This window comes from Sapajus apella, unplaced genomic scaffold (genome assembly GCF_009761245.1).
Source record: "Sapajus apella isolate SASKATOON/1434 unplaced genomic scaffold, GSC_monkey_1.0 scaffold143, whole genome shotgun sequence".
NCBI classification, from domain to species: Eukaryota; Metazoa; Chordata; class Mammalia; order Primates; family Cebidae; genus Sapajus; species Sapajus apella.
The window spans coordinates 1,200,111-1,223,595 of record NW_022437083.1 but is presented as its reverse complement, the minus strand read 5'-3'; the positions used below and the strand labels follow the sequence as shown (position 1 = coordinate 1,223,595).

The 23,485-nt window shown below is 42.4% G+C and overlaps 1 protein-coding gene across 11 annotated transcripts in view; it reads left to right on the top strand.

Annotated features, from left to right (window-relative positions):
* Window positions 1-23,485, top strand: part of ULK4 (unc-51 like kinase 4) — a 630,679-nt gene that overhangs the window by 83,089 nt on the left and 524,105 nt on the right. For 10 of the 11 annotated variants that reach the window (XR_004264542.1, XR_004264544.1, XR_004264543.1 and 7 more), the window contains 2 exons: window positions 5,043-5,150; window positions 17,057-17,140. Coding sequence is in view for 8 of the 11 variants with exons in the window: in XM_032264293.1 (XP_032120184.1) it covers window positions 5,043-5,150; window positions 17,057-17,140 (192 nt within the window). In the remaining 3 variants the exon portion in view is untranslated. The remainder of the gene's footprint in view (window positions 1-5,042; window positions 5,151-17,056; window positions 17,141-23,485) is intronic. The other variant, XM_032264294.1, reaches the window with a different exon arrangement.

Below are 23,485 nucleotides of genomic sequence, written 5' to 3'. Positions count from 1 at the left end.
AAACAGTAATTTCAATGTTAGAAGGCCAGGAGGATTCTTAAAGACTAAAAGAAAACATGCATAAGAATCATACCCACATATTCCTTGAATTTCTGAGTTTGAAGAACTAAATCTATTTTACCTTCCTCATTCATTCAGTATTGGCATTTTCAACTGCCATTGTACCTAGGTCAACAGATACATTTTTCCCCCTGGGTGTTTGTCATTTATGTGTTATATTTGTTGCTTATGCTTATATTTTTCTTTTTGTTATTAATATTTCTTTAAATTTTTAATACAACAAATGGAAAATCTATACAAATAACCTTGAGGAGAACCATTATCTGTTGAGTACTTTTTAATGCTATCCAAAGTGAACTTTTGCAAGTGAGATGTGAGGTTGCTGTGGCATTACTGGAATAAATTATATGATGTGTGTCTATTTACAAGACACTGAGTTCCAAAGCAATATCTATTATGCTGGAGGCAGTCCAGACAGTTTTATCACTTTTAAGGGTCTGTAGCATTAAAATGTTTTAAATTTCCAGTGACGCTTACTGACACAAAATACCAGTGGATTATAAAATGGAGAAATGCTATAAATCCCTGCCACTAACTTTGTGAAGCAGAAAGCCAGATCTGAGTTTTGAATTTAATATGAGGTTGACAGCTTTTTAAATTAAACTTTTTATTTTGAGATAATTGTGGATTCATGCCCAGTTGTGATTCAACATTGGGGATCAAATTTCAACATGAGATGGGGGGGCGGGGCAAATATTCCAACTATATAAGAAATAATACAGAATAATAATAATTTCTGTCTGTAAGAAATAATACGGAGAGAGCCTGCGTACACTTCATCCAGTTGTCTCCAAAGGTAACATCTCACGAAAGTGTGGTACAGTATTACAGCCAGAATACTGACCTGGAAACAGTGAAGGAAAAGAACCGTTTCGGCACGGCAAGGGTCCCTCCTGTGAGCTTCTGATGGCCCTGTCCTCTCACCCTGCTGCCTGTGCTGCCCTCCACCCCCGAAGCCAATCTGTTTTCCGTTTGTGTATTTTTGTCATTTTGAGAATGCTGTATAAATAGTCATATGGTTTGCAGCCTTTTGTGGTTGGCTTTTTTCATTTGGCGTAATTTTCTGGGGATTCATCTAGATGGTTGGATGTATCTTTGTTTGTTCATTTTTATTGCAGCGAAGTGTTCTGTGGCATGGTTGAATCACAGTTTATTTAACCACTTAGCCATTGAAAGATAATCGGGGTCATTTCCAGTTTTGACAGTTACAAATAAAACTGCTGTAAACGTCCATTTACCGCTGTTTGTGTGGACAGAAGTCTTCCTTTCTCTTGGGTAAGTGCTCAGGAGTGCAGTTGCGGGTTCTGTGGTAATTGCAGGTTTAATTGTTGCTGTTTTTAAGAAAAACTGCCAAATACGGTTTATATTCTCACCAGCAACGTGTGAGTGATTCTGTTTCTCATCATCCTTGGCAGCTTTTGGCATTGCCACCATTTTTTGTTTTTCCCATTCGGAGGAGTGTGTAGTGATAACTTACTTTGGTTTTGATTTGCATTTCCCTAGTTGCTGGCGACGCTGAACATCTTTTTACGTGGTTACCTGCCAGCTGCGTATCCAGTTTGGAAGAATGCCTCTGTGCTCTCGGTGTCAGGTGTACTTTTTAACCTAGTATTAGGTTAAAAAGACGTTATCCTATATTTTCTTCTAGAAACTTTACAGTTTTATGTTTAAGTCTGTGATCCATTTTGAGTTGATTTTCTGTGTCAAGTGCCAGACGTAGGTCAGGGTTCAGTTGTTGCTTTCCTCTTGATGCCCAATTGCTTCAGCACCGTCTATTGAAAAAGTGGACTTTTCTCCATCTCTCCTTTGCACTTCTGTCAGAGGCCATTCTTGTGTGGAGCTATTTCTGAATTCTGTTTGGTTCCATTTATCTATGTGCCCGTCCCACTAGTAATGCCTGTATTAGCCTGATTTGCTCTGTTATGTAGGAATACCTGAGGAAGGATAATTTATAAAGAAAAGAGGTTTATTTGGCTGACGATTTTGCAGGTTATAGAAGAAGCGTGGGGCCAGAATGTGCTTCTGGTGAGGGCTCCAGGCTGCTCCCACTCACGGCAGAAGGTGAAGGGGAGTAGATGTCACGTGGTGAGAGAGAAGGAAATGGGGGGAGGGAGGTGCCAGATCTCCAGAGGACAAAGAGTGAGCACTCAACTCAATCCCACAAGGATGGCATTAGGCCGTTCATGAGGGGTCTGTCCCATCATACAAACACCTGCCACAAGGCCCCATATCCAACACTGGGGATCAGAGTTCAACATGAGATTTGGAGGGGATGAATATCCAAACTCTATCAATGTCAAACAGTCTTCATTACGTGTCTATATGAGTCCTGAACACAGTACACTCATGGGTCTTGACTATATAATTTGACAGTCTGTGCCTTTTAAATGGAGCATTTACCCGTTTATATTTAAGGTTAATTTTGTTATGTGTGAATTTGATCCTGTCATTATGATGCTAGCTGGTTATTTTGCCTGTTAGTTGATGTAGTTTCTTCATAGTGTCGATGGTCTTTTCAATTTGGTACGTTTTTGCAGTGGCTGGTACTGGCTGTTCCTTTCCATGTTTAATGCTTCCTTTAGGATCTCTTGTAAGGCAGGCTTGGTGGTGACAAAGTCTCTCAGCATTTGCTTGTCTGGAAAGGATTTTATTTCTCCTTTGCATATGAAGCTTAGTTTGGCTGGATATGAAATTCTGGGTTGAAAATTCTTTTCTTTAAGAATGTTGAATATTGGCCCCACTCTCATCTTGCTGCTAGGGTTTCTTCTAACAGCTGAGAGATCTGCTGTTAGTCTGATGGGCTTCTGTTTGTGGGTAACCTGACCTTTCTTTCTGGCTGCCCTAAACATTTTTTTCCTTCATTTCAACCTTGGTGAATCTGACAATTGTGTCTTGGAGTTGCTCTTCTCAAGGAGTATCTTCGTGGCATTCTCTTTATTTCCTGAATTTGAATGTTAGCTTGTCTTGCTAGGTTGGGGAAGTGCTCCTGGATAATACCCCAAAGAGTGTTTTCCAACTTGGTTCCATTCTCCCTGTCTCTTTCAGGTACACCAGTCAAATGTAGATTTGGTCTTTTCACATAGTCCCATATTTTTTGGAGGCTTTGTTCGTTTCTTTTCACCCTTTTTTTTCTAACCTTGTCTTTTCACTTTATTTCATTGAGTTCGTCTTCATTCTCTGATATTCTTTCTTTTGCTTGATCAGTTTGGCTATCGATACTTGTGTATGCTTCACAAAGTTCTCGTGCTGTGTTTTTCAGCTCCATCAGGTCATTGATGTTCTTCTCTGAACTGGTGTTTCTAGTTAGCAAGTCCTCTAACCTTTTTTCAAGGTTCTTAGCTTCTTGCATTGTGTTACAACATGCTCCTTTAGCTTGGCGGAGTTTGTTATTACCCACCTTCTGAAGCCTACTTCTGTCAGTTCATCAAACTCATTGTGTTATAACATGCTCCTTTAGCTTGGCGGAGTTTGTTATTACCCACCTTCTGAAGCCTACTTCTGTCAATTCATCAAACTCATTCTTCTTCCAGTTTTGTTCCCTTGCTAGTGAGGAGTTGTGATCCTTTGGAAGAGACGAGGTGTTCCGGTTTTTGGATTTTTCAGCCTTTTTGCAACTGGTTTCTTCCATCTTTGTGGATTTGTCTACCTTTGGCCTTTGAAGTCAGTGCCCTTCGGATGGGGACTCTGAGTGGACGTCCTTTTTGTTGATGTTAATGCTATTCCTTTCTGTTTGTTAGTTTTCCTTCTAATAGGCCCCTGTGCTGCAGGGCTGCTGGAGTTTGCTGAAGGTCCACTCCAGTCCCTGTTTGCCTGGGTGGAGGCTGCAGAACAGCAAAGATTGCTGCCTGTTTCTTCTTCTGGAAGCTTCATCCCCGAGGGGCACCTGCTAGGTGCCAGCCAGAGCTCTCCTGTATGAGGTGTCTGTCAGCCCTTACTGGGAGGTGTCTCCTAGTCAGGATACATGGGGGTCAGGGGCCCACTTGAGGAGACAGTCTGAGTCACACTGAGAGAAGTGTTTCTACACTATTTTATATCCTTTTTTTTTTCCATGTCGGAATGCAGCCCTTCCGCACGTGTTATTCTGAAACTGTTCTGTCCTAATTGTGGCTCCACTATAATTTGATTAGCTTGTGTTCTGGTGTATGTACTCTGGCAGTGAGTATATGTGATTTTCTTAGTGTGACTCCTAGGAAATTAACTAGATCTGATAAGGCATGCTGCCGAGTTTCAGCCTCCATTATATTACAACTGTGGTATAACATTCCCAGTCTCTGATTTCTTAAGGAATCGTGTACTAGTTTAATGCAATCTAAGACCTTTTCAGACTGCGGTGTGCTGCAGCGTACCAGGGAGCTGGCATGGTAAAACCTGTTTTCAGATCCTGGCTGTCCAAGGGAACTGGATGGTTTGGGGCCAGTTGCTGGAACCTCTTCCAGCCTCTGTTTACTCTTTGCAGACAGGGCAGCATTGCCTCTCAGAACCAGTGATACAGTGAAAGTCTTTTATAAACTGAAGAGTGGGGCAGGTGCACTGGCTCACTCCTGTAATCCCAGGACTTCTGGACATCGAGCTGGGTGTATCACTTGAGGCTAGGAGTTGGAGATCCGCCTGGCCAACATGGCAAAACCCCACCTCTACTAAAAATACCAAAATTAGCCAGACTTGGTGGCATGCGCCTGTAATCCCAGCTACTCAGGAGGTTGAGGCACAAGAATCTCTTGAACACAAGAGGCAGAAGTTGTAGTGAACCAAGATTATGCCAATGCACTCCAGCCTGGGTCAAAAAAATTTGTATAAACTGAAAAGGGCTATATGTGTTTATTTTACTGGATATATTTCTAAGCTTCATCTGGGAGAGTTGCTGTATTTTTCTTCAGGAATATAAGGCCCATATTTTGAAAATAATTTGGAAAATAGTTCTTAAAAACGGTGACTTTTACAGAGTATCTTGCTTTTAATAATTTACTTTTTTCTCTTTGCAGGCAATTGTTCTCTTAACTGAATTAATTAGGGAAAACTTCAGGAACAGCAAATTAAAACAGTGCCTTTTACCAACCCTCGGGGAGCTGATCTATCTTCTAGCCACCCAGGTGAGACTGTCTGATTAACTCTATTTCTGTTTGACATGTTCTGACATACTCTGGCTGACAAGTATTAATATACTATAAAAGATTTTTGACTTTGCCCCTTAGAGCATGCCTGAGGAACTTAGGAGAAATTTTACCTCTTGGGGGAGAATTTCTCAGTGTTTCTTGGTCTCTTTCTGTCTTACCCTGCCCCCCTCCTTTTCTCCCTCCCAGTGGCTCTTTTCCTGTAAAATGTAGGAGATTTGAAGGCCGTATTTTAAAACCAATGGACTGAAAGTCCCTAAGGTACTCCCAAGGTTGCTGCCATCTTTGACTCCTTCAGGCAAGAGGAGACCATTGGTTCTTTCCATAGAAAGTTCCATTTCAGCTTAAATAAAATGCAGCTTTGTGCAAATAAAGCTTTTAACATGACTATGGGCATTTGTGAAGGCAGAATTTGACTTCTTATATCTAAAGTTATGATATGGAAGTGCTACTGAATTCAACAAGGCAAAATTTAATATTTCATTAATGTGTGTGTGTGTGTGTGTGTGTGTGTGTGTTTTAAAAGAATATGGAATAGATATGATAAATTATGGATTAGTCATTTAGTGTCATACTCTGAGAGTTTAAAATAAATACTGGTAAGTTATAAGCAATTAAGGAAGTTCTGTCATTGTGTTTGTTTGTTTGTTTTGAGACAGGGTCTCACTGTTTCCTGGGCTGGAGTGCGGTAGCATGATCACGGCTCATGGCAGCCTCCACCTCCTGGGCTCAGGTCATCCTCCCACCTCAGCCTCCTGGGTGGCTGGGACTACAGCTGTGCACCTCTGTATGCCTGGCTAATTTTTTGTACATGTTGTGAAGAAGGGGTTTTTCCACGTTGCCCAGGCTGGTCTCGAATTCCTAGGCTCAAATGATTTGCCCACCTTGGCCTCCCAAAGTGCTGGGATTACAGGTGTGATCCATTATACCCGACTGGCATTGTATTTCTTGAGTTTTGGTTCTAGGGCTTGCTCAAATGTTACATAACCTCAATATTGTTAGTATCTAAATTAAAATGACTTTCTGAACAATCATCACTTTAAGGCAGTTACCACGATTGTCATAAAATGTCAGTATTTTAACCTGTTTAACTCCACGGTGAGTCCTGAGAGCTGACGTAGTAGGTCTCTCCTCTTTGTTCATTCCTTTTCTGAGCGCCTTGACTGTTCCTGGCCCTTTGCATATCAGTGTGTCCAATTCTGCAGATCGTCTGTTTTTAAAAACTATACTGATTACGCAGATAAATTTGAGGAGAACTAATATCATTATGATTTTGAATCTTCCAAATCATGTTTGGAATTGCACTGAATCTGTGTATTGATTGGGAAATAATGATATCTTTATGGTATTTACATAGTCCTCCAGTGCACAAAAAGTAGTATTTCCATATAGTAATATGTTTAAAAATTTATTACAATTCTTTTATTCTTTACAGAATGGCTTTGTACATCTTTCTTTGGTTGAATTTATTCTCAGATAATTTTGTATTTCAAAGGGACAAGATGTTCACGAACTAGAGCACTAGAAAGTGAAGAAAGGTATATGGGGAGAAGTCTTTTTGTAGTTTTGTGTCTGATCTGTCTAGTTCCCCAGTAAATATTATAATTATATGTAATGTAATATCAATATTATAAAATACACTTTCTTCTATTTACAGAATTAATTTTGTGCCTATGTACATAAATCCAGATGTAGATTTTGTATCATTTTATGCAGCAGGTAGAAACACTTTTTCACTCAGTAGTTCTACATTATAAAGAATAGTATATGGGGCAACATGGTATTGGAAGTTCTGGCTAGGGCAATCAGGCTAGAGAAACAAATAAAGGGCATTTAAATAGGACGAGAGGAAGTGAAATTGTCTCTGTTTGCAGATGACCTGATTCTGTATTTAGAAAACTTGCTTATCTCAGCCCGAAAGCTCCTTAAGCTGATAAACTATTTTAGCAAAGTCTCAGAATACAAAATCAGTGTGCAAAAATCGCAGGCATCCTTATTCACCAACGATAGACAAGCAGAGAGCGAAATCATGAATGAACTCCCATTGACAATTGCTATCAAGAGAATAAAATGCCTAGGAATATAGCTTACAAGGCCGGGGCACCCAGATAGCGTGAGAAGGTGACACTGGAACGCAGCTCCCGGCGATGGAGACGCAGAGGGTAGGGGGCTTCACGACTCCAAACAGGTGCAGGCTTCCTTTCAGTGGGACTGATAGGGCTCTGAAGATAGCCCGGGGAACACGCGCAGGGCGAGAGCCGCCGAGGGGGGCAAATCAAGGCGGGGAGTGGGGGCGGTCCGCACCCGAAACGTGCAGCCGGCTGGGAGGGTCGGGACTTCGCCCCCTCGGTGCTCCGTTTCGGATCCTGTGCTTACCTCACCCCTCCTACAACCCACGTCCACGAGATTCCTGCCAGACCGTGGGGCGCCGTGGGGAGTGACGCACCTCTGAGCAGCGGCTCCATCGCCCGCGGAAAGTTGTCGCAGGGACCTGGGCGGGAGTCTGGACTAAGGCCAGGGGGACTGACGTCCCACAGAGGCAGGCAGGGTTGAAAGCAGGAAACAGACCCAAAGGCCTGGCAGGCCCCACCTCCGCGGAGCTCACACTGAAGCCCGCGTGCCAGAGAGCTGGGCAGCAAATACACCAGCTTGCCCCCGCCAGGAAGATGCAGCCCGGGAAGGAGAGACGCCATGGGGAAGGCGGGCCCTCTCACCTGCAAACAGCCCCCGCCCCAGGAAGGCCCGCCCACCCAGCAACCTGACCCACCCGGGAGCCCAGCAGCGCCCTCTACAGGCCAACAAAGGCACAGCGCCAACCTCAACAGAAAAAAGTCCACTCGGAGACTCCTGAAATCACCAACTTCAAAGATCAAAGGGAGATAAATCCGCGAAGATGGGAAAAAACCAGTGCAAAAAGGATGAACCCACCAAAGAACAGAACACCTCTTCTCTTCCCAGGGATCACAGCTCCTATCAAGGGAACAAAAGAAGACACAGAATGAATCTGATGAATTGACGGAAGCAGGCTTCAGAAGGTGGGTAATAACAAACTTCTCTGAGTTAAAAGACCATGTTCTAACCCAATGCAAAGAAACTAAGAACCTTGAAAAAAAGTTAGATGAAATGCTGACTAGAATAACCAGCCTGCAGAAGAACATAAACAACTTGATGGAGCTGAAAAACACAGCAGGAGAACCTTGAGAGGCATACACAAGTTTCAACATCCTAATCAATCAAGCAGAAGAAGGGATATCAGAGATAGAAGATCAGATCAATGAAATAAAACGAGAAGGCAAGATGAGAGAAAAAAGAGTGAAAAGAAATGAACAAGTCCTCCAAAAACTATGGGATTATGTGAAATAACCTAATCTACGCTTGATCAGCGTACCTGAATGTGATGGGGAGACTGAATCCAAGTTGGAAAACACTCTTCAAGATGTTATCCAAGAGAACTTTCCCAACCTAACAAGGCAGGCCAACATTCAAATCCAGGAAATACAGAGAATACCATGAAGATATTCCTCAAGGAGAGAGCAACCCCAAGGCACATCATTGTCAGATTCACCAGGGTTGAAATGAAGGAAAATATCCTAAGGCCAGCCAGAGAGAAAGGTCCAGTCAGCCACAAATGAAAGACCATCAAACTCACAGTGGATCTCTTGGCAGAAACTCTACAAGCTAGAAGGCAGTAGGGGCCAATATGCAACATCCTTAAAGAAAATAGCTTCCAACCCAGAATTTCACATCCAGCCAAACTAAGCTTCATAAGTGAAGGAGAAATAAAATCCTTTACAGACAAGCAATTGCTGAGAGATTTCATTGCTACAAGACCTGCCTTACAAGAGCTACTGAAGGAAGTACTAAACAGGGAAAGGATCAACCAGTACCAGCCACTGCAAAAACGTACCAAATGGTAAAGAATAATGATGCAGTGAAGAAGCCAGGTCAACTAACGGGCAAAACAACCAGCCAGGAACAAAATGGCAGGGTAAAATTCAAACATAACAATATTAACATTGAATGTAAATGGCCTAAACGCCCCAATCAAAAGACACAAACTGGCAAACTGGATACAAAGTCAAGATTCACCAGTGTGCTATATACAGGAGACCCATCTCACATCCAAAGACTCACGTGGACTCAAAATAAAGGGATGGAAGAAGATTTACCAAGCAAATGGAGAGCAAAAAAAAGTAGGGGTAGCAATCCTAGTCTCTGATAAAACAGACTTTAAACCAACAAAGATCAAAGGAGACAAAGAAGGGCATTACATAATGGTGAAAGGATCAATGCAACAAGAAGAGCTAATAATCCTAAATATATATGCACCCAACACAGGAGCACCCAGATACATAAAGCAAGTTCTTAATGACCTACAAAGAGACTTAGACTCCCACACAATAATAGTGGGAGACTTTAACACCCCATTGTCAATATTAGACAGATCAACGAGACAGAAAATTAACAAGGATATCCAGGACTTGAACTCAGATATGGACCAAGCGGACCTAATAGACATTTACAGGACACTCCACCCCAAATCCACAGAATACACATTCGTCTCAGCACATCACACTAGCTCTAAAATTGACCACATAACTGGAAGTAAATCACTCCTCAGCAAATGCAAAAGAATGGAAATCATAACAAACAGTCTCTCAGACCACAGCACAATCAAATTAGAACTCAGGATTAACAAACCAGACAAAACCAAGCAATGGGGAGAAAAACCAGACAAAAACAAGCAATGGAGAAACGATTCCCTATTTAATAAATGGTGCTTGGAAAACTGACCAGCAGAAAACTGAAACTGGAACCCTTCCTTATACCTTATACAAAAATTAAGATGGATTAAAGACTTAAATATAAAACCCAAAACCATAAAATCCCTAGAAGAAAACCTAGGCAGTACCATTCAGGACATAGGCTTGGGCAAAGACTTCATGACTAAAACACCAAAAGCAACAATAGCAAAAGCCAAAATTGACAAATGGGACCTAATCAAACTAAAGAGCTTTCGCACAGCAAGAGAAACTAGCATCAGAGTGAACAGGCAACCTACAGAATGGGAGAAAATTTTTGCAATCTACCCATCTGACAAAGGGCTAATATCCAGAATATATGAGGAACTTAAACGAAATAAGCAAACAACCCCATCAAAAAGTAGGTAAAAAACACGAACATATACTTCTCAAAAGAAGACATTTCTGTAGTCAACATACATGAAGAAAAGCTCATCATCGCTGGTCATTAGAGAAATGCAAATCAAAACCAAAATGAGATAACATCTCACCCCAGTCAGAATGGCAATCTATTAAAGAGTCAAGAACAATAGATGCTGGCGAGGCTGTGGAGAAATAAGAAACTTTTGCACTGTTGGTGGGAATGTAGATTGGTTCAACTGTTGTGGAGGACAGTGTGGCGATTCCTCAGGGATCTACAACCAGAAATACCATTTGACCCAACAATCCCATTACTGGGCATACACCCAAAGGAATATAAATCATTCTACTATAAAGACACATGCACATGAATGTTTATTGCAGCACTATTTACAATAGCAAAGACATGGAACCAACCCAAGTGCCCATCAGTGATAGACTGGATAAGGAAAGTGTGGCATGTATACACCATGGAATATCATGCAGCCATAAAAAGGAATGAGATCATGTCCTTTGCAGGGACATGGATGAAGCTGGAAGCCATTATACTCAGCAAACTAACACAGGAACAGAAAACCAAACACCACGTATTTTCACTGATAAGTGGAAGTTGAACAATGAGAACACATGGACACAGGGAGGGGAATAACACTCACCGGGGCCTGTCAGGGTTGGCGGGGAAGGGGAGGAAGAGCATCAGGATAGATACCTAATGCATGTGGGACTTAAAAGCTAGATGATGAGTTGATAGGTACAGCAAACCACTGTGGCACATGTACACCTATGTGACAAACCTGCACTTTCTGCACGTGTACCTTGGAACCTAAAGTAAAATGGAAAAAAAGTGTGTGTGTGTGTCTATGTGTGTGTGTATATCTATCTATCTATCTATCTATAGATATTGATTTTTACTGATATACACATTTATATATATCAATAAAAATGTAAACTTTATTTCTCAACATAGGCTCCATCAAGGTCAAGATACTTTGATAAGTGATGATACTAGCCATTTAAAAAAAAAAAAACAGAATAGTATATGGAGCCATACACTGGAGCCATTTCTTAATAATTAACATAGATATATTTCTCAGTCAGTACTTGTAGCTCCCTGCTCCGTCTTTTTTTCATGTAATAGAACATTTCCATCCCAGCACTTTTGGAGGCCAAGGCAGGAGGATCTCTTGAGCCCAGGAGTTTGAGACCACCCTGGTCTACAAGGTTAAACGTCATCTAAAAACCATGCAAAAATTAGCTGTGTATAGTGGTGTGCACCTGTAATGCCAGCTACTTGGAAGGCTGGGGTGGGAGGATTGCTTGAGCCTGGGAGGTTGAGGCTGCAGTGAGCTGTGATCACGCCACAGCCCTCTAGCTTGGGTGTCAGAGCAAGACCCTGTCTAAAAAATAAATAAATAAATGATAACGAGAACATTCCACAGTGATGTGCACTGTGCACCAAGTTTTGTGAAAGGTACCTGTCCCTGCAGTTCTTTGGGGATAGGGCTGGAGAGTTTATTTCTACTTGACCACTATTTTGGACCCTCAAGGCAGACTTACCAAGTTTTATATGCCCCCAGAGTAAAAGAAAACTTCAGTGCTCAGTTTATCACATGCTTTCAATTGTCTGATTTTTGGCTTAATTATTCATTGTTATCTTGTCAGATCTTTGATGCATTTTAAGGATGTCAAAATAAAAACAGTTGCTTTTATTAGAAGAGTAGTCAGGCACCTGGTCTGCTTTCTTGCCGAGAACGAGTCTAGTCTCATTCTTCTTTTTTTGCTCCTGTAGTTTTTCCTCCCTGCCTCCTGCTTGAGATATAATTGGTGTACAAAACATGTGTTTAAAGATCGCAATTTGATAAATGTTCATTTATGTATATACCTGTGAAACCGTCACCACACACGAAAATGAACCTGTCGCCTCCAGAGTTTCCTCAGCACCCTTTTTAGTGCTCTCCTGTCTCCCTGCTCCCACGGATTTGCTTTCTGTTATATAGACTTGTTTGCGTTTTCTAGAATCTTATGCAGATGGAACCATACAGAACCATGTTCCTGCTAGATCTAAAAGTAGATCTAGAGAATAATTTTCCTTGGTGTGTGGTGTTTGTATTTTTTTGAGATGGAGTCTCCTTGTCTTCCCCAGGCTGGAGTGCAGTGACACAGTGGCTCACTGCAACCTCCGTCTCCCGGTTCAAGCAATTCTCCTGCCTCAGCCTCCTGAGTAGCTTGACTCCAAGTGCGCACCACCATGCCTGGCTGATTTTTGTATCTTCAGTAGAGAAGGGGTTTCACCATGTTGGCCAGGCTGGTCTCGAACCCCTGACCTCAAGTGATCTGCCTACCTCGGCCTCCCAAAATGCTGGGATTACAGGTGTGAGCCAACACTCCCAGCCCTTGGTATATACTTTAATTGAATACAAATTAGGCCACTTTAATAAAGGGACGATACTGTGGCCATGACATTTAACTACATCTTATGATAGCAGACTGGAAAAGGAAGTTAAGTCCCTCAATCTACAAAAATAAATAACTTTTCAGGACATGAGGGCTTTGTGGAATTGTCACTTTGACTGCAATAAACCTTAAAATCTCAGGTCAGTGCTAACCCGTGGGGACTGAGCTGATGATAATCGTATGCAGTACACAAGGCTAAGTCTTATTGACTCTAATAACACCCTAAGGCTTCAGGCTGTGATTCTGCAGAGAATGCTCTAAGACAGCTCATTTCCAGTTTATGTGTTTCTCTTTTGTCGAGGATACCCGTCACCCCGAGTTCAGGGATTCTTATTTCATCTTTTTTGTTTGTTTTAGCCCATAATCTCTGTCTTCTTGCCTTGTTCATTGTCATAGCCAGAGTCTCTCTCATTACCATCTGGGCCCTTGTGGGCTGGTTCCCCAGCACCTGTATGACCTAATTCCTCACTGCCTGCTTCCTCACTCGCTGCCCCCAGCCAGACTCGCCTCACGTCGTTCCTTAAACCCACTCTGCTGTGGTTCTGCCTGGCCACATTGACATTTGCTGTTCCTCCTGCTTGTGTTATTTGTTTCTGAGATGTTTGTGTTTTCTCTCTGCTCAAATGAATCCCTTCAGAAAGCCTTTCTGTGACTGAATGATCTGAGATGGAGCCAGCCTGTCTACAGTCTTTCTGCAACCTCCTGCTCTGCTGTTTTTCTTTATAGTGCTCATCATTATTTTGACTGACTTATTTTGTTTACTTCTTAAAAAAAAAGAAAACTCAGCTGGCTGCTGTGGCTCATGCCTGTAATCCCAGCACTTTGGGAAGCCAAGGCAGGTGGATCACCTGAGGTTAGGAGTTGGAGACCAGCCTGGTCAACATGGTGAAATCCCATCTCTACTAAAAATACAAAACATTAGCCGGGTGTGGTGGCAGATGCCTGTAATTCCAGCCACTCGGGAGGCTGATGCAGGAGAATCACTTTAATCTGGGAGGCGGAGGTTCCAGTGAGCTGAAATCATGCCACTGCACTCCAGCCTGGGCAACAAGAGTGAAACTTTGTCTCAAAAAAACAAAACAAAACAAAAATTTCAATCTTCCAGTATGCACTACTAAGGAAGAAAATTGATCTGCCTTGTTATGGTTTATGGCAATTATTAAGAAGAGCTCCTGGCGCACAGTAGGTGCTTTCTTCATGCATGACTTTACCAGGGCCAGTGGACAGGAGAGAAGTGAGGAAGGGGGCAGGGTTGCAGAGACTGCCAGGGATGTGACATGAAGGGCTCCTTGCCAGTCACAGGTCTTGACCCTGATCCTAGGAGCAAGGGGAACTCATTAAAGAGTTTTAAGAAGGGCAATTATGTCAGCTGATTTGCATGCCAGTAAGATTGCTCTGGTTTAAATGTGAAGAGTTGAGTGAAGACTGAAGACAGAATTCTGAGAGCCTGGATGGGAGTAAGCAAAATGGTAGCAAAACTAGGAGAGAGAAGTGGGTATTTCAGGAAAGGGAAAGTCAGTAGGGCTGAATGTAGTTTAAGGTCCAATTTAAAGGACTAGAGGGGTCTATTGGATTTAATGACACGAAAGTAACTGGTAACTCAACAAGAGCTTTTTACATACTTATTTATTTTCCCTGGAATGAGGGAGATAGAAGAAGTCATGGTGGAGTGGGTTGAGGATTTAGTGGAAGGCGAGGAAACTGAGAAAGTCAGTGTAGAGTGAGGACGGCTGTGAAAAGGGACCAGGGATGGAGAGGGTCTCGTTTTCAAAGTGAGAGGCCGTGATCCTGTTCAGGTGGAAACAGGAAAGATCCAGAGGGGATAAGATGTGGGAAATATAGGAGCCATAGGGATGGTTCATAAGCCAGTGACCCTGAGGAAGGCGGGGTGGGAACGGGAGGACCCTGAGCCCGTGTCAGGAGAGGAGTGGAGGGGCCTGTGCTGCTGTAACCGCTGGGAGGAGTAGCAGAGGGCGTTACGTGGATGAGTTTTCTCTCCTTTCCATTCCCGTTATCTGTGATGGTGGAAAGTAGGTGAAGTGGTGGGAGGGTCAAAGGTTTGAAATAGCCTTTGCAGGGAGGGTGACGATAAGAGAAACAGCAGGCCTGGAGAGTGATGCTGAAGGTCCTCTGAGGATGCCCGCCAGAGTCAGTAACAGACTCCGCCTGTGGAGCCGCTTTCTCTAAGGGCTCAGTTGTCTGAGAGCAGACCCGGAGAAAACGAGCAGCGGGCTTTCCCAGAGGCTGAGGTTTCCCAAACGGAGTAAAGGGACAGCGAAAGAGAGACGGATAGGTGAGGTTTTGGGCAGGAGTGATCACATGATGGGCCAGGGATTAGGCGGCAGGGAGTGAAGTTGGCCATCTGTTGAGGGAAGGAAGGAAGAGGGGCCGGGGAGAGGACAGAGTCGTGATGGTAAAGGTTGTGTGGGCATGTTGAATAATTCAAGGCACTTGTGTTTGCAGGTTAAATTTAGTGTCAATTTATGATTTTTGAGTTGGAGCAGCTCCTGATCATAATGTCCAGGGTGTAACCATATGTGGAATTCTGTAATCAAGTAAGGGCATGGTTTTAATGGGTCATGATTCTTTTCATGGGCATCAAGTACTTTTGGATTAGTAATGTACTAATTCTTTTTTAAAAATCTCAACTTTATTTTAGATTTGGGGGTACATGTGTAGGTTGTTTCATGAATAGATTGCCTGATGCTGAGCTTTGGGGTGCGGCTGACCCTGCCTCCCAGATGTTGGCAGTTTCTCCGCCCTTACTCCTGTCCCACCTCCCCACTTGTGGTGATGCCAGTGTCTTTTGTTCCTGTCTTCTGTCTGTGTGAACCCCAGGTTTAGTCCTCACAGGTGCGAACACATGGTGTTTGGTTTCCTGTTCCTGCTTTCATTGGCTTAGGATAATGGCCCCCAGCTGCATCCACGTTGCTGCAGAAGTGTTTCATGGTGGAGACATGCTACATTTTCTTTATCCAGTTCACTGCTGATGGGCACCTTGGTCGGCTGCATGTTTTTGTTCTTGTGAATGGTGCTCCGATGAACATAGGAGTGTGTGTGTGTGTTTGGTGGAATGATTTGTTTTCCTTTGGGTGTATAACCAGTAATGGGATCACTGGTTCAAATGGAAGTTCTGTAATGGGATTGCTGGTTCAAATGGAAGTTCTGTAATGGGATCGCTGGTTCAAATGGAAGTTCTGTAATGGGATCGCTGGTTCAAATGGAAGTTCTGTAATGGGATTGCTGGTTCAAATGGTAGTTCTGTAATGGGATTGCTGGTTCAAATGGTAGTGCTGTTTTGACTTCAATGATTTGTTTTCCTTTGGGTATATAACCAATAATGGGATCGCTGGTTCAAATGGAAGTTCTGTAATGGGATTGCTGGTTCAAATGGTAGTTCTGTAATGGGATTGCTGGTTCAAATGGAACTTCTGTAATGGGATCACTGGTTCAAATGGTAATTCTGTAATGGGATTACTGGTTCAAATGCTGTTTCTGTTTTTAGTTCTTTGAGATATCTCCAGACTGTTTTTCACAGTGGCTGAAGTAATTTAATAAGGTGTCACTTCTGTCATCTGGACAGTCTTGAGTATATTCTGTAAGTAGAACCTAATAGTTTCTGCTTTAAATTTTTTTTTTTCATCTTTCTCTGTGGCACCTGAGTTATTTTGTGGTTGTATTTGATAGGTTGCAGGAGTGTGCTTGTGGTTATGACACTAATTTGGTTAATCTTCTGGAAGGGAACTATTGCTGATGTCATTAAAATCAGTGTACCTGCTCATTTGCTCATTTTTATTTAGCTCCTTGTCTGACTAGGTAACTTACCGCCTATTACTTGTGCCTGCAACTTATCCTGAGTTATCACTCAGAGTTGTGTTTTCTGTGCTTTCAAATCATTCCAGATAATGTGATACTTTTTAGATAATTGTGTCTATATTATCCTCTGTAATTATCAATAGAATGATCTCTCTGTCAGATTGTATTGGATCATATTGTCATTTCTCAATTTTTAAAATCTAGCTTCTAATGAAGGGATCTTACCCACATCCCATGTAATGCAATGAGAAACAGAAGAAATACCTTGTATGTGCAATGCAGTAAAGACCCTTGGTCTGGTCATTGTCGTCAGGTAGTAAGTAATACTTTAGACCATTAAGAAGTTTTAGATAGTTTGTATACTTGGAACTGAGCTGTGCCATTTGCTTGAATGGGTTAATATCTTTTGTGCTATGAGCTTCACTGTCTTTTTTTCCCCCCACTTCATTTTAGGAAGAAAAAAAAAAGGACCCTAGAGAGTGCTGGGCTGTTCCCTTGGCGGCATACACAGTGCTAATGAGGTGCCTTCGGGAAGGGGTAAGGCTCCTTTGCTGTCCTCTGTAGATGCTGGCGGTTGTAATAACCCTTCAGGCACTCTATGAGGATCGTAGCCTGCAGCAATGCAGAAGCTTGTCAACCAAGTATTGCTCCTGAATTTAAATAATCCCGACAACCCGCCACGAGCAAGTGACCTGCAGTGGGGCAAGTGGAAAGAGGATCCAGCTTTCTCATTCACTTGTTTAAATGTCTGGCTTTTGAAAGGAACGACAGCGTGTATAAACACTGTAACTAGCATTCATAGCATATTCTTAATTACCCCCCATCCCCCCTTTAAGGTTATCGATATACCAGTTTAGTAAGCAAGGCGTATGCAGAGAATCTTCTGTGAGCCTGAGACACCCCGTGATTATCTTGTCAGATTGCCATTTTGAGGTTTAGAAACAGGGAAGCTTCTGGTATCCATTGATTTTAATATTAAGTCGTATTCATTATGTGAGGTGATTTTTCAGTTTATTCACATCATTTCTTAAGCAATTGTTAATGGCTGAGAGCTGGCCAAGCAGCTTGTCTGTATGTATCTCCCATGTGTGACTGTGTAAAGGATTGAGTAACTGACCTAAAAGGTTGGCATTTTCTGTTTGTATTAAATCATTTGACATGGGTTCACCCAAGGCAAAAGCCATAGGCTGGAACATTCTTTAAGGAATGCAAAAGATATATCAGGATAAACATCTTTCTTTTGAGTTGCTTCCTACTTTATATGGTAACAGAATCATGTTCCCAGTGCAGAAAAACTCTCCGAGGTTTTCCCCTAGTGATCCAGAAGGAAAGTGTGAACACTTCCCAGACTGGGTTTGAATACATAGTGGTTTGTCATGACGGGATAGGACGTGTGTTATCAGTTGTACTTTGTCCATGTGAGAGTTAAGTCATTTTCAGCTCTCGTCGAAAGACAGGTTTGGTTTAACATTGAAGCTTCAAGGTAGGTGCACTTGGAGGCACACGGATGAAGGAATTCCTGTTCACACACAGACCTCACCTCTTGTGGGAGTGAAAATAAAAATGTAAAGCGGAACATGCCGAACACATAAGTGCAAAAGACGCAAATACAGGAACCCAAGGGAGAGAGGAGGCCTGTAGGGATCCTGCCGTCGGTGTCAGAGACCTTATTGTGAGAAGTGCTGTGGGAAACGTGGGCGCACGGGAGTGTGTTTGTCTCTAGGAGACACTGGATTTCTTTCTTTAGCCTATCTCCCCAGCAGTGGGCTGCCAGATCCTATAGTAGCTCTATTTTTAGGGTTTTTTTTTTTGAGGACACTCCATACTGTTTTCTCTAACGGCTGTTTTAGTTCCCGTTCCCATTCCCACCAGCAGTGTGGAAGAGCCGCCCTTTCTTCACATCCTCACCAGCCTCTGCTGTTTGTCTTTTTGATAACAGCCATTGTAACTGGGGTGAGATGGCATCTAATTGTGGTTTTGATTTGCATTTACCTGATGATTCGAGCTGTTGAGCCTTTGGTCATGTACCTGTTAGCAGTTTTTATGTCTTCTTTTGAGAAACGTCTATTTAGATCATTTGTCTATCTTTGAATTTGGTTATTTAGGTTTTTTACTATTGAGTTGAAGTCCTTATATATGCTGGTTATTATTTTTAAAATTTCAACTTTTATTTGAGATTTGGGGGAACATATGTATTTGTTATATGGGTATATTGCGTGACGCTGAGGTTTGCAGGTATGACCAATCCTGCCACCCAGGTAATGAGTATAGTATCCAAGAATAAGGACTGATGTAGTTTCTCAGCTCTTGTTCCCTGTCCACCCTCTGCCCACCCTCTGTCCACCCTGTGCCCGCCCTCTGCCCACCCTGTGTCCACTCTCTGCCTACCCTCTGTCCACCCTGTGCCCACTCTCTGCCCACCCTCTGTCCACCCTGTGCCCACTCTCTGCCCACCCTGTGCCCACTCTACCCACCCTCTGCCCTCTGCAAGTCTCCCATGTCTGCTATGCCCTTCTTTCTGTCCATGCATACCCAGTGATCAGCTCCTGCTTGTGAGTGAGAACACACGGTATCTGGTTTTCTGTGCCTGCTTTCATTTGTTTAGGATAATGGCCTCCTGCTGCATCCATGGTGTTGCTAGAGCATGATTTTATTATTTTTTATGGCCGCATAGTTTTTTATGATATATATTTATTACATTTCTTTTTCCATGTATTCTGGTTATTAATTCCTTAGCTAAGATACAGAATCAGCCTAAGTGTCCATCAATGGATGAATGGATACAGGAAATGTGGCATGTATACACCATGAAATATCATTTAGCTAAACAGTAAATTGATTGGTTCTTAATGCTGATCTCTATATATATGGAATGGCACATAGTCTTTTCAGACTTCATTCTTTTGCCTTTAAAGCTAGGTTAATTTACATGCTGATTGTGTAAACTGTAGCTCATTTGGACCACCGTGTAGGGTGTTGTTGAAATATGCCTCAGTGCGCACACATGCACGCACTCACACACACACACACACACACACGCATACGCACATGCACACACACATACACACAGACAAACACATACACACACATACACACACACATATACACACACACACAGTTTCCTCACATGACTGAGTCGAGTCAAAGTCTGTCTTCTCTCCCCTGCTCTGCGGTGTCACCTCTGTCACATTAATTGAAGTGTCTCTTTCTGGGCCCTATTCAGTTCTGTTGGTTTATTTATTTCAGTGCTGTGTGTGTGCATGTGTGTGTATCAGTTGATACTCCCACCAGCAGGGGCTGGGAGTACTCATTAACCCATATCTTCTCAAACATTTGACATAGACTTTAAATTTTTGTAAATCTGATGGGCATTAAGTGGTTTATTTTTATTTTTTTGAGCCAGGATCTCACTCTGTCACCCTGTCTCCCTGCAGCCTCTGCCTCTAGGATCAAGCAGTTCTCCTGCCTCAGCCTCCTGAGTAGCTGGCACTGCCTGTGCACACTGCCACGCTCGGCTAGTTTTGTATTTGCAGAGGCAGCTTCACCATGTCGCCCAGCCTGGTCTGGAACTCACAGGCTCAAGGGACCCACCTGCCTTGGCCTCCCAAAGAGTTGGGATTATAGGCGCCGGCCACCCCGCCAGCCCTGGTTTCTTACAGCAGTTCGAACATGTGCTTCCTTGATGCTAACGAGGATGGCTGTCTTTTTCTGCTTATCTCCTTTTTTGTGCTTTCTCTTTTGAAAAGTGCTTGTCGAGTCTCAAACCTGTTTTCTTCCTGTGGCTTTGTAGGAACTCTGTACCCTCTACAACCTATTATGATCAACTGTTTCAAACGTTAGGAAAGAAAGCCATAGTAACCACCTTTGTTTCCATCACCTAAAGAGGAAACATTTTGTCCTGTTTGCTTTGCTGTGATATGTGTGTGTGTGAGCATACGTGTGTCCATGTGTGTGTGCGTATATTCACTTTCTTTGTAGTGTCTATTGATAGGTAGAAGTTCTTAATTTTAATGTAGTCACATTATATATAATATATAATATGTATACATAAACCCCTCTCTCTCTCTCCCTCTCTCTCTCCCTCCCTCTGTGTGTGTGTGTGTGTGTGTGTGTGTGTGTGTGTGTGTGTGTGTGTGTATACACATCCAGCTTCAAAGTCTTGCCATGTTGCCCAGGCTGGTCTTGAACTCCTGGGCTCAAGTGATCTTTCTGCCTCCGCCTCCCGAGTAGCTGGGGTTAGAGTCAGGCATGCCACCATGCTCTGTGTAGCTCAGTTTATCTATTCCTTTCTGATTTGTGCCTTTTGTATCTTACGAAATGCTTCCCTCCTCCAACATCTTTAAGAGAGTGTATTACATTTTGTTTTGAAAGTCTTTTTTCTTTTCCCTTTTAGAGGTGTTACCTGTTTGTAATTATCTTTTGTGTGTGGTGCTATGTGTAGGTCCAGTTTGCTTTTTAAAAATAAATACAGTCAAAGGAAGAATCTCCTATCTAGACCCAATTTAAGGTCAGAGCCCCCAGTGCCTACAACTAAGTATAAAAACATGAACAATAACTTCCCCATCTCCCTGGTACTCCACTGATCTGAGTAGAGCATTGAGGATGTATTTGTTGCTGGGAGTGCAGGTTGCAGGTGGGAAGGGCCACAAGAAGCTAAAAGCATAGCAGGTCATCACTTGATTTACAGAGAATTTCTTTCAAGAGGCCACAGTTGCTCTGACAGCTAATTTCTTAGCTAAAAAAGAAAGTGACATAGTATATTTAATTGCTAATAAAGTATTATCAACTCACAACTGTATTCACATAAAATATATATTTCAGGAGTAATAGAATAATCATGAATATGAAAGGAATTAGGAGAAAGAGAAGCAAAAAAGAAGACATGAAGAAATACGAAACAGATGGAACAGATAGCACAAAATAAGATGAAAGTTATAAATGAAACTAAGCCAACAATCACAATAAATGTAAATGGACTAAATAGTTAAGAGAAAATGACCGTAAGACAGAATTAGGCTCAGCGCAGTGGCTCATGGCTATAATTACAGCACTTTGGGAGGCCGAGGCAGGCTGATCATGAGGTCAGGAGTTTGAGACCAGTCTGGCCAATATGGTGAAACCTCATCTCTGCTAAAAATACAAAAATTAGCCAGGTGTGGTGGTGCACACTTGTAAGCCCAGCTGCTCGGGAGGCTGAGGCAGGAGAATCACCTGAACGTGGGAGGCAGAGGTTACAGTGAGCTGAGATCACACCACTGCGCTCCTGCCTGGGCAACAGAGCAAGACTCTGTTTCAAGAACACAAACAGATTTTGAAAATAAACAGTATGAAAAGACATCTAAAACATACAGTTCTAGAAAGACTGAAAGAGAATGAAAAAAAATACACGTCATATGTACCTAACCCAGAGAGGGGTGGTTCGCTATATTATTATCAGATAAAACAGGCTTTGGGTAAAAAGCACTATGGGAGATCTTTTAAGGTCACAAATAATGATGAAAATTATAAACCAAGGGAAAAGGCAATCTAATATTTTAATATATCTAATTGTCAGTCAAAATACATGAAAGCAAAATATGGCAAAATTGCAATGCTACCTAATAGGACAATTTAAACACATATCTCAGTATCTGATAAAACAGACAAAAAACCAATCAGCATAGACATAAAAGATCTACATCTGTCTAGAAAATTAACAAGCTTGACCTAATGTACAGAAAAACACATCTCTCCAAAGTGACAATTCACCCCCCACCCAGTGTATACGTACTGAGCCATAAGGAAAATCTCAACACAGTCCTAAGAAGCAGAACCATGCATACATCTTTCTCTCTAATCATAATGTCATTAATCAAAAAATAATAATAAAAAGTTAAAGTAAAAAGCCAGAAGGGCAGATACTAAATGAGAATGTGACAGAGGAGTTACAGATTTTGTTTAGCTTATGAAGCTTGTACTGGGTAAAGCAGTCAAAGGGATATGAAAATTTACACAGAAATCCAACCAATATAAATCCTTGAAAGATGCTACATACCGATGTTTCGTCAGTTCTCACATGCCAAACCCAGCAAAGCCACACTTGGGATCCTCCCTGGCGAGCAGGCCTGCTGCAGGAGGAGAGGCAGCACAAACCTCCCTTTGCGGTGGAAACGCCACACTGTGCGCGCCTTACCCATCACCGCTCTGGAAGCCGCTGCTCTGCTCAGTGCCAGTTGAGAGTCGCTTCCCTCATACCACTCCCAACAGTTCACTCCAGGGCACATCGGGCAACTCTATACCTGGCAAGCCATTTGCATCCTGCTAATGCGCCTTTCAGAAAGTTAGGAAGCTTTGAATTATTAGATTCATAGTGATACTCAAAAGAAAGGGAGCGGCATTCTGTTCCACGCACGTTTCTCACCTTCGCTGATGAAAGGCAAGGGGAACGGTGAGTGCCACAAAGAGGCAAAGAGCCTGATGCTGACGGCGCAGACATCGCTCCATTAGGAAGAACGAATTTGGACTGTAGCCATTTAAAAAACCAGAAAATACAACTGTACATTTCAGCTCTTATTAAATCCAAGAGATTTGACTTATTTTCTCCTTGTTTAGGTAATTAGCGTCTAAAACATTTCAAAGATAACGTATATAATGGCTATTTCTGGTGCTTTTTAAAAATTCAAGCCCACTGTCTTCTAATTAAATATATAAATTGTCACTGGCTTTCTCAGAAAGAAGAACAAAGAGCCCTAGTTAAAAACTAAAAATTAAACTTCCTCTTAAAAAATTGTTACATCAAAATTATCTAATAAACTACTTCAGAAAATGATTTCTGTGGGCCGGGCGCGGTGGCTCAAGCCTGTAATCCCAGCACTTTGGGAGGCCGAGGCGGGTGGATCACGA